Here is a 14,178-nt window from a genome sequence, read left to right as displayed (position 1 = left end):
CTTCAGGAGCAGCAGGGGCACACAAAAAAACTCACTGCTGGCCTAAGAGGCATAACTCTCATGATGTTTAATAACCACATCATTTAACTAGTGTGTATGTCCACTTATAATTATTATCCTAATTCTTTTTATTTTTATGGAGAGTATTTTGTTCTGGTTATTTACAAGAAACTCCTTTTTTATAATTTATTTGAATTAACTGAGGTTGCATAGGTTTGAGCAAGATGATGTCTAGAAATCTTATTAGTCCATTGGTTTTTGACTCACAAGCAGATAGGCTTGTTTTATAAGTTTCAGGACATTGTATTTCAGAAACTGCAGAGTTTTAAGTGCTAGCGATGTGGGATGGGAGCTGTATTGATATTGTCTCCTGCTTAATGTAGCTCCTCGGGATAGACGATACTCTATTTCCACTTAATCAATCCTATAGTGTAGGCACTCGGATTGATTTCAGTGTCAAAGGTTATGATGTTGTATTTATCGTTAGGTAGTAATCTCATCCATTGTTTAAAGTTCTGAATCTGATATCGACTGACGTTCGAGTCCCTCATTTGTTTTTAGTAAAGACAAGGAAATTCAGTTTAATGCATGAACCACTTAGGAGCTGTTAAAACAAGATGCCATTTTCGATTTTAATATGAATTCTTAACATGCCTGTGAGTACTCCCTTGTGTTAAATTTTTTTTCAAACATTTGAAGCCAGTCTGCTAGCTTTGAGCTATATTTACTTAGAGAAAGTACCCACCCAGTAAATATTGTTGGTAGGCAAATACTATTACTTCTCAGATTGTAACTCAATACATTACTATGCCTTTTAAATGAATCCATGTAAACGTGGGTTTTCTAATCTTGAGCCTCTTTCAGTGCTCCTTGCCTCTTCTATTTATTATTGATTACCTGAATTAAGAGCTGCACGTCCATCATCAGCCCTTTTTAATAATTTATTATAACACTGGAACTGGACTTCCTCTGCTGCAATCAGATGTTCACAATAAGGCGGTGCTGGAGTCATGAGAGCCCTGCATTGTAGGAAAGAATGTTATTCTTGTATGGCCAAATATTATAGGGAGTGATGACCATATAAAGCATTAGAATGTTATTTTTAGAAATAAGGGTGGATTCAACATTCATACGTGACCAAATACACAAGTTACTGTAATACGATACAAAAATTTAGCCTGCAGAGTCAGAGGGCAGAGGAGATAGCTGCACCTACAAAGGGTGTTGCTTGCACTGAGAACTTTTCAGACAGAATGCCTCTCAGACTCCCTCTGGGAATGATCGTTCTGACAGCCATCAGTGCAGATGTGTTGCTAACTGGATCAAGCCCCAGTGACGAATAAAAGTGATCCTAAAGTGGGGAAGGTGTGATGTTTGGCATCCAGCAGCCATGATCCTTGTTTTAGTGTAGGGGTAGAGGAGTCAAGAGAGGCTTCATGGGTATTATCCCATTCTCCCTTCAGTTCAACTGTCAGCTATGCAGCCATCAGATGTGCTCTCTCTGCTTATAACCCATTTTGGGCCGACTTGTCAGCCACGTTGGCAATGTGTGCACAGGAGGAAAAGGTATTAAAGCTTTCGAGAAACGCTGCAAACAATATATATTCCAGGCTCATTAGATTTGACTGCTCTTCCCTCAGAAGGCCAACTCCAAGGGAATGGAGGATAAATAAGTGTACCGATGCCCCTCCAAGACCCCTTAAAAATAAAAATACAAACTATCTTATATAGCTGTGGTTAGTTGATAAACTACCACGAGTCTGCTTAAGGGCGGAACCATGACCGATGACGTCTCGAGTCCCTTCCAGTCCTAAATTATGAATCTGTGAAAAACCATCATTCGTTTTGCAAAAATCACGTTTCAGTCTGATCTTTTTTTTAAAAGAAGGTTTTATTAAAAATTGTCGTAGTTCACTAACTACAGCTGTAGTTGAGTAGGAAAAGGGACTGATGAGAGCAGCAATAGTATAATGACGATGACCAGAATCATTAGCAGTGAATACCACCTGGAGAAGAGAGAGAAAAAAACACTTGAGAGCTTGAAACATAATTGTACATTTTTAAAGCCAAAAGGGCCATTGTGATCATCTTATCTGGCCCCTTGCATATCACAAGACGTAGAATTTATCCACATTAATTCCTGCTTGAACCAGAGAAAATTTGTTAGAAAAAAGTCCAATCTTAATTTAAATCTTTTCCAGTGTTGGAGAATCCACCACAACCCTTCGTAACTAACCATTGGAACAACTTATCCTCACTGTTTAAAAACTTGCTCCTTATTTATGGTCTAAATTCGTGTAGCTTCAACTCTGTCATTGGATCTTGTTGTAACTTCATCTGCTGAATTTGAAGAGCCCTCTGTTTTTTTCCCCCCATGTAGGTATTTGTGGATGTGATCAACTCACCCCTTAATCTTCTCTTTGATAGGCTAAATAGATTGAGATCCATACCTTTATCACTATAAGACATGTTTTACAATCCTTTAATCATGGCTTTTCTCTGAACCCGTTCTAGCTTATCAATATCCTTCTTGAAGTGTGGCACAGTATTTCAGTAGCATTGCACCATTGCCAAATATAAAGGTAATATAACCTCTCTGCTCCTCAAAATTCCCTTATATATCTAAGGTTCTCAATAGCCCTTTTGGCCTCACTGTTGCATTGGGAGCTTATGTTCAGCTAATTCTCCACTATGACCCTCGAGCCCTTTTTAGAATCACTGTTTCCCAAGGTAGAGTGCCCCATCCTGTAATTATGGCCTGCATTCTTTGTTTATTAAATCTGGCTGTACTGAAATATAGTGTGTTTGCATCCAACTTATCAAGTGATCCAGATGGCTCTGTATCTGTGACCTGTCCTCTTCATTACTTGCCAGTCCCCAAATAACAAGCTGTGCCTCAAAACTATTGTGTAGATTTAACCTCAAGTTTTAATTTTGGAAGCAAGCATAGTCTTATCTAATATTTTGATGAAAATTTTCTGTCACTGTTTTTACATTTTGTTAATTATATAAAGCTAGTAAAATATGTGCATGACCTTATAAATCAGTGTTGTTACAGTACAGACACAGCATTTGATCGATGTGCTTTTTGACCATGAGGTATTGTTGACCATTTGTGAACTCTACTAGGGATAGATGTTTGTTCTCTCTCTGCTCTCAGCAGACTTTAAGGTTATGTAACACAGCATGTAACTTTTGTTATTGGGACTAACTTTGTAACTGAAAAATGGTGATTACAGAACTATAGCATATGAAATCTGGGCTCATTGAGAGATGGAGGGGAAGGATATCTTTAGATAGGAGGGAGAGGAATCTTGGAGAAGGATTAGTCAGAGAAACTATGCTAGTGAGTAAAGCTTTGTGGAAAGACTGAAACCCTGGAGAGCGGTAAACTGGAAAAAGAGGAGACCTGGAGCAATGCAGTGGAGGTTTGGGAGTGTGGCCAGAGTTGACACTTGTACTTATTTAAGGCCGCCTCAGAAAAAGGTTCAGCAGAAAGTGGAAGCAACCTCTTTCCTTTCACACAGCCTCGTGTCCTGGTAAGGAGCTGCTTAGCCCTGGGTATGGGCAAAGGAATTGTCAACACCACCACTGTAAGTGTGTATCCTTGTGTCAACAAGGAAAAGGATTCTTGAGTCCATAGAGGGCAGTTGAAGATTACCATGCCTAGAGAGAGCTGGAAGACTGCTTTGTTACTTGAAAATGAGAGAATTTTTACTGAGATTTGGCAGGGTGGTTAAACCTCAGATCACCCCATCTACCATGGAGACTGCAGACCACTAGCTGAAGCAGGGAAACTGAGGCACCAACATGGGAAAGGTAAGCCCATTACAGGGTAATAGATGACAATTACTTGTCTGTATTGATGGTTCCTTTGTGTTGTGCATAACACTATTAGGGGAGCTATTTAGTCTTAACTGCTGTGCCATCAGGAGTTATAAGTTACTTCAGTTTTGGACGAGGCTAATTGGCTTTTCTAGCATATAGCCAAGATACAGGTTGGATGATAGTAAGTTGTTCCACCCAGATAAAACAAAGATAATATGGGTACATTGGGGAAAACAACCAAGGAAATGGCAGAGGTTAGTATCAGTTCTTTTGAGCGTTTGTTTTTTCCTGTCTTTTGTCCTTGAAGTCTGAAACTTAAGGTATTACTAGATCAGTGGTCATCCAGAAGCAGCCAAAGAGCAGCAGAAGCTAAGACTGTATTTACATGGGGTCAGAGGGTGAAGATTTTCATTTAAAATAGTTTGTCTTTCTGCTGTGTGCAGTATGTAAACATAAGCATTTAGGAGTGAAAAAATGAACAATTAAGGGATGGAAGGTAAGCATTCAAATCTGCTGACAGTTCACACAAGCTTTTAAGTGAATGTACACATGAAAAGCAAATTTAGCTCTATTCCCTGAATTCCTTTCCAGACTCTGCTTATAGGCCAGAAACCCTCTTAAACCCAACTGCCCTCGATTGTAATCATTTCTAGTACAGACTAGTTTTACATACCACCATCTACTCACTACATATAACCAGTTCATCAACCCAGTTTAAACCAGACACCAAAAATCTTGCTATCTCCTCTCCACATGTAGGCCAAAGCCTCAATGCTCCCTTATTTCAGATAACCACTATCATTGAGAGCCCAGCATAGCGTTCATTCTGTATGTGCAGTTCCAAAAGAACAATGTTCTCTCCATTATTCCACAGTGAAGCAGAAAATACAAACCCAACCATCCTCCCTCTACAGATTTAAAACGTCATACTTTTCTTGCTAATATGCACCCTCATGTGAGTCAGACACAACTTCCAACTTCATCCAATCCATTCTGTATATTTAAGCTGCGTACCTCAAAATAGTTAACCACACCAGGCTAATATTTTATTTATTTATGGTACATGTATATTAAGAGATTGTATGAACTGTGGATGGGATTTTCAAAAGGCCTAAGTGACTTGCCATAATGTCCCAACCTCTGAATGTATTTAAATATTTATCTATTTTCCCTTAATTATTTTTATTCTGTACTTTAAATATTTAGCTACACTGGACATAGTCATAGCCTTATCTTAGTTTTAATTGTGTATATCTTTAAGAAGTGACCAACGAAGACTCAAAGTCCTCTGTACAGTCCCCAGCACTAACATCTCTCCTGCAAAACTACTAAACTTCACGACAGGGTTGCTGGCACTGGAAACTCTTATTGCCTTACATAAATCATGATTCCTGCAAAGTTCCCAGCTCCTGACAGGTTTCATTCTGCAAGGTCTCTAGCTACCCTGCTTTCCTTGCTCTCTGTAGCACCGCATGTTCTATGGATTCCTAATTTACCGGTGTCTTGTGCTGCCCTGTCAAGATGAGGAATTATCTACAAAGTTCCTATTTCTCATTTATTCTCCTTACCATATATAGACTTTATGATATATACACCTCTATTCCAAACAGTCAGGTTTTGGAAATAATATATTAATTAGCCCATTCTGTTGATTTCAATTATATTTAACTGTGAAGTTAAATTTTAGACTCAAGCTGTTTTACAGTTAGGGGGACCCCAAAAAGTTTAACACTTGTGAAAATGTTGAAATTGTCACTTTTTAAACATTTCCAGGTTTAGTTTCAACCAAATACCACAACTGCCTTATACTGTGGGCCTTAAGTAGCTAAGGGATTGTTTCTCTCTTCATATTGTACCCAGCTGTAGAAATAATTTGGGATGGTCAAACTGATAGCTGAAAGATGGATGTTTGTTGGCTGCTGGTAAAGTGTTTTCAGTGGAGGGTCCTCCACTCTGGTACTTAACATCCCCTCCTCCTCAAACTTTGATGCAACAGAGCTTGAGGCTGGAGATTTTCAGAGCTGTTTCCGAAATTGATGTATTTCTTCAGGATTTCTTGGGGAGAGGAATGAACTGAAAAAGGACTTAGCTTGAAATATTGTTAATATTAAACCATCTTATTTCTATAGACTTTAAATAACTGGTGCATGCAGGTAGAGCATTGGATCAACTTTTCTTTAAAAATCTAAATAAAATCATTTGCATGTGAAGCTGCTATACTGCTACCACTGTGTGGCAAACATCACTAACAAAAGCATTAATGATGGGCCGAGGAAAATATAGAAACCTCCTTCCCCGCTAGACTGAGGGAGAAATATCCCTGCTATTCTTCTTCCACAAGTACCCCCCAAAGACCTAGGAAGGACCAATGGGTGGGTGGCTGCAAAAGTAGGAGTAGGGGGAAGTCCCTAGATGAGAAACAAGTTTAGGAGCCTGCTGAGAGCAAATGCAAGGTTAGTTCTGAGGTATTTGGTGTGTGGAAGTTCCTGTGGAGATCTGAGTTTGCACATTTGAACTGCTCAGTGAACCTGGAGATGTTAGTTTATGGCAAAGCCTTTGAAACTGGAGAGCAATAAATGGACACAGTTGTTAATTAAACCCTATACAGTTAACACAGCCTTGTTCTTTGCAATTATATGCCTTTTAAAAACGTGAAATAGAAATATAATGAATACTCACATCAGCGTATTCGTGGAATGGGTTAAGGCCGAGTCCCTTCCAGTAAGTGACTGTGTCAAACTCAATCTTGTATAACCCTGTTACAAATTGTTTCTCGGTTGTAAGCTCATGGATCTCACCATATTCATTGGTTTTTCTGTGTGAGAGCAAGATAATGTACATTTGTATTTGTGTTCAGATTTGTGAAAGAGATAATATATAGCATTGAACTACAATGACATTCTGTAGCCAGACATTTGGGAAAATGCTGACTGGTCATCTGAAATAACTTGTTCCTTTCTGTATTGTGGTGGCCTCACAAAGTCTATCCTTGCATCTAGATCTTCCATGCATACCACAAAGCATGTCTGGGTTGTAGAAGCTTCTTTACTGATACTGCTGCAAAGGTTGGAGGTGAGCCAAAAGAAACCTGGCATGGGTGTTCACTGTCTCCTGATAAGGCTGTCAAGCTGAGCCCAGAGTTGCTTAAACTTTACTTCAGAGCCAGCAGGGGGCACACAAGAAAAACTCACTGCTGGCCTAAGAGTGCATAACTCTCATGATGTTTAATAAACACATTTAAACTAGTGGTTATTTACTCTATAATTTATTAATCCTAATTCTTTTTATTTTTAGGAGAGTATTTTGTTCTGGTTTATTTACAAGAACACTCTTTGTTTATAATTTATTTGAATTACACTGAGGTTGCCATAGGTTTGAGCAAGAGTATAGTCTTATGAAATCTTATTAGTCCATTGAGTTGTTTGACCTTCACAAGCAGATAGGCTTGTTTAAATTAGTCTATCAGGACATTAGTATTGTCTAGAAACTGCAGAGTTTTAAGTGCTAGCGGATGTGGGGATGTGGAGCCTGTATTGAATTTTGTCTCCTGGCTTAATGTAGCTCCTCTAGAAATACTCTATTTCCACTTAATCAATCCTATAGTGTAGGCACTAGGGATTGGATTTCAGTGGTCAGTATGATGCTTGTATTTTATGTTAGTGTTTCAGTAATCTCCATCCATTGTTTAAAGTTCTGAATGCTATATCAACTGACACGTTCGAGTCCCTCATTTGTTTTAGTATAAGACAAGGAAATTCAGTACTTAATGATGAACCATCTAGGAGCTTGTTAAAACACAGATGCCATTTTCATATTTTAATAGAATTCTTAACTGCCTGTGAGTTACCTCCCTTGTGTTTAAAATTTTTTTCAAACCATCTAGGAGCCAGTCTGCTAGCTTTGCAGCTATATTTACTTAGAAGAAGAGACCCACCCCCAGTAAATATTTGGTGTAGGCATAAATTACCTCATTACTTCTCAGATTGTAACTAATGACATTATACATATGCTTTTAAGATGAATCCATGTAAAAGGTGGGTTTTCTAATCTTTGGCCTCTTTCAGTGCTTCCCTTGCCCCCTTCTCATTGTATTATATGACTTACCCTGAACTTAAGAGCTGCCACGTCCCATCATCAGCCTTTTTATATAATTTAATTGATACACTGGAAGCTGGACTTCCTCTGACTGCATCTAGAATTTTCACAATAAGAGGGTGCTTGGAGTCATGAGAGCCCTGCATGTAGGGAAAAGAGATGTAATTCTTGTATGGCAAATTATATAGGAGTGATGAGCCATGATAAAGCATTAGAAATTTAATTTTTTAGAAATAGAGGGTATCACATTTTCATATACCAAATACACAAGTTTACTGTATAATACAAAAATTTAGCCTGCAGGATCAGAGGGAGGGAGCATATGCTGCACCCTACAAAGGGGTGTGCTCATGTGCACTGAGAACCTTTCCTCAGAGACAGAATGCCTCTCAGCACTCCCTCTGGGATGATGCAGTTCTGACAGCATCCAGTGCAGAGTTGTTGCTAACTGGTGCAATCAAGCCCACAGATGACAGAATAAAAGTTGAATCCTAGAAGTGGGGAGTGGTGATGGTTTGGCATCCAGCAGCCTGATCTCCTTGTTTTAGTGTTGGGGCTAGAGGAGTCAAGAGAGGCTTCATGGTGGTCAAATTATCCCATTCCTCCCTTCGTTCAACTGTCAGCTTGGCAAGCCATGCACATGTGCTCTCTCTTGCTATCATAACCCCATTTTGGGCCAGACTGTGGTCAGCCCTTGGGCAAGTGTGCACAGGTGAGAAAGGTATAAGAAGCTTTCCCTGCAGAAAGCCTGCAACAATTATATTCCATGTGCTCATTAGATCAGTGACTGCTTCCTCCCTCAGAAGCCCGCAACTCCAAAGGGAGTGAGGATAAAACAGTACCATGCCCCTCCCATAACCCCTTAAATAAAAAAGAAACTAGAACTCTATAGTAGCTGCTGGTTAGTGATAACTACCGAGTCTGCTTAAGGGCAGGGAACTGGACTCGATGACCTCTCGAGGTCCCTTCCAGTCCTAGAATCTATGAATCTGTGAAAACCATCATTGGTTTCAAAAATCACGTTTCAGTTTCTGATCTTTTTTTTTAAAAAGAAAGGTTCTTATTTAAAAATTGTCGTAACTTAAACTGTGTGACCCCTTCCCTCACCTGTAATCCCTTCTGGGGACCCATAACAATCTACCTCACCTCTGGGGATCCTGCCACATAGTCTGAGAAAAGCTCATCTATTAAACTAACAAACTGAAATAAACTCGGTGCCCCGACTGACTTTCTCAATCCCCCCAGTTTCTAGGATGAAGTCTCCTGCCCGCTGAGGGTTCTGATGTCATCGGTGGGGCAGATGGTAGCAGGAATTGTCAACTTCTATGGATAAAGGAGTTTTAGCCACCACCTTAGAAGCTTTGTCAGGGTGCGGAGGGCAGGATAAGAAAAATCTGGTTTTTTCCACATCAAAATCATATGAACTAGCTTTCCCAAACATCAGAAGTGGCCCTGTGGAGCAGAGTGGGAGTACAAGGGCAATGCTGCTGGGGAAGATCAATAGGCTACACAGTGTGTGGATCTCCCACATTTTTCAGAGCCACATGAGTGCCACCAGAAGTGAGAGGAGGGCAAAGGGGGTCTTAGACTTGGTCTTTCAGAGCAGTGGATGTGGCAATCCACTCCAACTACAGAAAGGTGATGTGGAGACCTGGAGCAATAAAGGAAGAGTGGGTAGAGAAGAGACCAGGCACCCCCTCATTTCCTTTCTCTGCTGAGATTGCAGCAAGAGCCATTACAGAAGGAATAAGCAGTTGAGTCAGTAGGCAGTAGTTGGCAGGCCTGCTAGGAGATGAATTCTCACGTCATGTATCCACCCAACCAGTACTGCCTGTTGAGATGTTTAGCTGATGATGGCTTTGATGTCTTGTGAGAGGAGACAAGTCTCCCAAGGCTGAAACATATTTGGGAGGGAAGGTCTTTTTTAATGGCTGTTGAAATTATCCTGATAGCAGGTGCTACTTCCTATTACAATCTATCTACTGCTTTCATCAACATAAATAACTACAGCAAATGGGGGAAGCACTTTTTTGTAGAAATAAGGAGAGAGGTAGGAGAGTGCAGGGCCAACATACAATATACAATTAAAATAAATGTAATGAAATAGACTGATTTGTCTTTCTTTTTTAAAATGATGAGAATTGGAATAAGTGAAAGATGAGGTAGGTTACATCGATCACACGTGAAAGGCCACCTCAATAATGAAATACTTACCAGTGGCGTGGCTTCAGAGAAAAACACCAGTCCAGCTAAGAAAACAAGGAGCAAAGAACGAAAGGCCATTCTTCTTGCAGTTTGAGAGTCTCAGTGTCAGCAACTAGAAACTGATGGGATTTGGGATTTTATACCCAATCCCCTCAAATTAGACTGCTTAGCAAATGCTGTATGACTTCAAAGCTGCTGATTCTGATTGTTTACTTAGTAAATAGTAAGAGAATAAGTAACCCACACAAACATGAACCTTGCCTGTGGAGATTAGTCTACTGCATTATCTTCTGTAAAATAACTTGGATCACGTTTTGTGTTGCTGATCCGCTGCTTACAATTGTTTTATTGTAAATGGCCTATTCCCTCTGTTTCCTGTTCTGTTTTACATTGTGTTTGAAGATGTGCTCTACTGTATGTAGTCTTGACAATGTGCGAGCGAATAGATTTTCCTTGTCTCTTGCGTAATATACTTTTCATTTTTAGTATGGATTTCATTCTGGTCATAGCATGGAAAATACTCTCATCCAGAGAATCAGCAACCTCTCAGTTTATCTGATGAAAACTGTCACCTTTCTCCTTTGTTGAAAGCAGTACTGAAATCAATGTGGACCACTTCATCCTCTTAGACTATCTCTCCAGACTTGTGCAGCTGTGTCTGACCACCTCCTGTGATGCTTCCACTTGCCTATCTTCCATCCATGCCCCATGGATGCAAATGACTTTTGGACATCTAACTACCTGTTTTCAGGGTACAGTCAAATTGTGATCTAAATACTGTCACTTATTCCTGCAGTAAATTTATGGCCAAAATTAATTGCACGTGGAAAGCTGCCCCATAAAATTGGAATTTCTTTCTTTTAATTTGGCACTTTATCTTGTAACCTTAATTGTCACTCTGCGCTTGTGATCAGCTGGATTCTTTTTTTAATATAGTCGTTGACATCTCTTCATGGGAGTCTTTATGTAAGCTCTACCTACTCCCCCAGCACCACCTAACTTCCCAACCATGCCACTGATAAACATCAACCGCCCAGGCCATCTAGTACCTATACTGGGTGGGAAAATAGCCAACAGCTCCCCCCCCGAGGAGAATCTAACCCCTCCAGAAGTCTCTAGAACTCTTCCCCCTGGCATCACCCTACACCTTATTAGTTCCCACCATCACAACAGCCGTGGTTTCTTGCTTTGACCCCAACAGAGTGTGGGATGTGGCCACAAAGGATTGTGGGACTGTGATGAGTTTCTGGATGGAGAATTTTTTTAAAAAAAGCTTTGCTCCATACAGTGCCCTGAAATAAGGACTTGGTTTTTGTGGTCTTTGTTTTTAACACACATATTCAGTCATCAGTTGTTAAACCTAGAGTTGGGTGGATAACTGAATGTGGTTAAGTAAGCACATTTTTTGTCTGTATGCAGTTATTATTGTCAAATATGTGGTTATTGGGTGTAACTATAGCAAGTGCAAACATACTGTTTTTCAAACTTCAGTGTGACTAAGATTTACAAAAACTGGATACCTCTGAAACATATTCCATTGAAACAGCACCAAATGAAAATATTTGACTTATAAGAGTTGTGTAACAAGGGCAGAGTCCAGAAATAAGGGAAATCCAAACAGTTAATTGTTGCTGCAGTACTTATGTAATTTATTAATTCACTTGGTATCCATTCTTCTGAACAAGCTCTCGATTTTAAAGAATTTAAATTACATGCTCACTAACAAATTAGCACTGATTTATTTTTGAGAGGTACTATTTCATTAACTGCCCATAGAGTCACTGCAGTCCCACTAGAACAAAACATATTCAGTCCAACAGACTAATTCATCAGTCTAGACAAATGATTACCCTCCCTTCCCGCTTCCCAAAAAATCAATTTCTCCATGACTTCAAGTGAATCACACACGATCAGTCTGCATCTTAACCCATGCTGACTTTAGAAGATTTCTTATGAGTTGTTATGTGAATAACTTTGTTAAAAAGGCATGCCTCTGTCTTAGTACTTCCCCTTTTAAGCTCATGTGAAGAGATAGTACTTGATCTGTAGAGTGATTTTGTGTCTTTTGGTGTTGTGCTGATGGTGAAATCCTGCAGAGTCTTTTTCCATATGAGGTCTGGATTGAACTAACAAAGTTCATAGAACTCTAGCTAAGAATCTTCACATAATCAAGTTTGGGTATAAATTCACAGTGCCATCAAAGGGGCCACCTGGTACTTTCTTCTTTCAAATAGGACAACTCTTCTTTCAGTTATATCTACTTCCAGCTGAACTGGCAAGTGCAGAGATATTTGAGAAGATTACAAATGGCATATGTTAACTGATTTTGTCAATGTTTAGTATTTAGTATTTGAACAAAAGTTCACGATAATGAACTTAAAGAAGCAACGAGAGACAAAGGTACTTTAAAAAGTGGAAGTAAATCTAGTGAGGAAAATAGAAAGGAGCATAAACTCTGGGAAATGAAGTGTAAAGATATAAAATATAATAAGGCCAATAAAGAATTTGAATACAGCTAGCCAAAGACTCAAAGTATTAACAAATATTTTAAAGACATAAGAACAAGAAGCCTGCTAAACAACCAGTGGGGCCACTGGACACATCGAAGATGCTAAGCAACGCTCAGGATAAGGCCATTGCATAGAAACTAAATGAATTCTTTGCATCGGTCTTCACAGCTAATGATGGAGGGAGATCCCAAACCTGAGCCATTCTTTTAGGACATTCTGAGGAACTTTCCCAAATTGAGGTGTCATTAGAAGAGGTTTGGAACAAATTTATAAACTAAACAGTAATAAGTTACCAGAACGATGGTATTCACCCAAATGTTCTGAAAGAACTCAAATGTGAAATTGCAGGACTACTAACTGTAGTTGTAACCTATCATTTAAATCAGCTTTGTACAAATGACTGGAGGAGAACTAACGTGACACCAATTTTTAAAAGGGCTCCAGAGGTGATCCAGTAATTACAGCCAGTAACCTGATCTCAGTGCTGGGCAAAACTGGTTGAAATTGTAGTTAAAAAACAAAATTGTCAAGACTGTAGATGAACATAATTTGTTGGGGTAAAGTCAACATGGTTTTGGTAAGGGAAATCATACCTCACCAGTCTACGAGAATTCTTTTGAGAGGATGAACAAGCATGTAGACAAGGGGTCCATGGATATAGTATACTTAGCCTTTCAGAAAGCCTTACAGATCCCTCATCAAAGGTTCTTAAGCAAAGTAAGCTGTCCATGGGATAAGAGGGAAGGTCCTTCATAGATTGGTAAACTGGTCAAACAGGGTAGAGAATAAATGGTCAAATTTCAGAATGATGGTGTCCCCAGGGTCTATATTGAGATGAAGTCCTATTCAATATAGTCATAAATGATCTGAAAAAGGGTAAACAGCGAGGTGGCAAAATTTGCAATAAAAAGTATACAAAACTACTCCAATTGTGCATTCTCCTTGGGATTTTGCTGAGCTACAAGGGGATCTACTGAGGTGACGGCAACAATGGCAGATGCAATACAATGTTGATAAATGCAAGTAATGCACATTGGAAAACATAATCCAGCCTATACATAATAAATGATGTGGTCTAAATTAGCTGTTACAACTCAGAAAGATCTTGGAGTCATTGTGCATAGATATCTGAAAACATCCACATCAATGTGCAGCAGCAGTGAAAAAACAGAATGCTGGAATCATTAAGGAAGGAAAGATAAGAAGACAGAAAATATCCTATGCCTATATAAATCCATGGTACGTCCACATCCTGAATACCGCATCCAGATGTGGTTGCCCATCTCAAAGAAGATATATTGGAACTGGCAAAGGTTCAGAAAAGGGAACAAAATATTAGGGGTATGGAATGGGTTCCAAATGAGGAGAGATTAATAAGACTGGGATTTTTCAGCTTGGAAAAGAGATGACTAAGGTGGGATATAATAGAGGTCTCTAAAATTATGACTGGTGTGGAGAAAGTAAATAAGGAAGTGTTATTTACTCTTCATAATAGAAGAATTGAGGTCACCAAATGAAATTAATAGACAGCAGGTTTAAA

At 39.3% G+C, this 14,178-nt stretch overlaps 1 protein-coding gene across 1 annotated transcript; it reads right to left on the bottom strand.

Moving 5' to 3' along the window:
• Positions 1–1,718: 1,718 nt before the first annotated feature.
• On the bottom strand, positions 1,719–10,206 carry LOC116827624 (transthyretin-like). Its single transcript, XM_032785296.2, has 4 exons — positions 10,138–10,206; positions 7,933–8,063; positions 6,508–6,643; positions 1,719–2,006 (listed from the first exon to the last, which is right to left on the bottom strand). Exons 1-4 carry the CDS (start codon positions 10,204–10,206, stop codon positions 1,719–1,721), a joined length of 624 nt encoding a protein of 207 aa, XP_032641187.2.
• Between the last annotated feature and the right edge of the window lie 3,972 nt (positions 10,207–14,178).

The sequence above is a fragment of the Chelonoidis abingdonii genome, chromosome 2, assembly GCF_003597395.2.
Source record: "Chelonoidis abingdonii isolate Lonesome George chromosome 2, CheloAbing_2.0, whole genome shotgun sequence".
NCBI lineage: Eukaryota > Metazoa > Chordata > Testudines > Testudinidae > Chelonoidis > Chelonoidis abingdonii.
This window is presented reverse-complemented; position numbering and strand designations above follow the sequence as displayed.

Bases quoted from the DNA above. Each gene is read 5' to 3' on its own strand.
- LOC116827624 (XM_032785296.2), bottom strand. From the start codon at position 10,206: ATGGCCTTTCGTTCTTTGCTCCTTGTTTTCTTAGCTGGACTGGTGTTT. The intron at 8,064-10,137 runs GTAAGTATTTCA...CCCTACATGCAG, and splicing joins TCTCTGAAGCCACGCCACTG to GGCTCTCATGACTCCAAGCA. The intron at 6,644-7,932 runs GTAAGTCATATA...GCTCTCACACAG, and splicing joins TGGCAGCTCTTAAGTTCAGG to AAAAACCAATGAATATGGTG.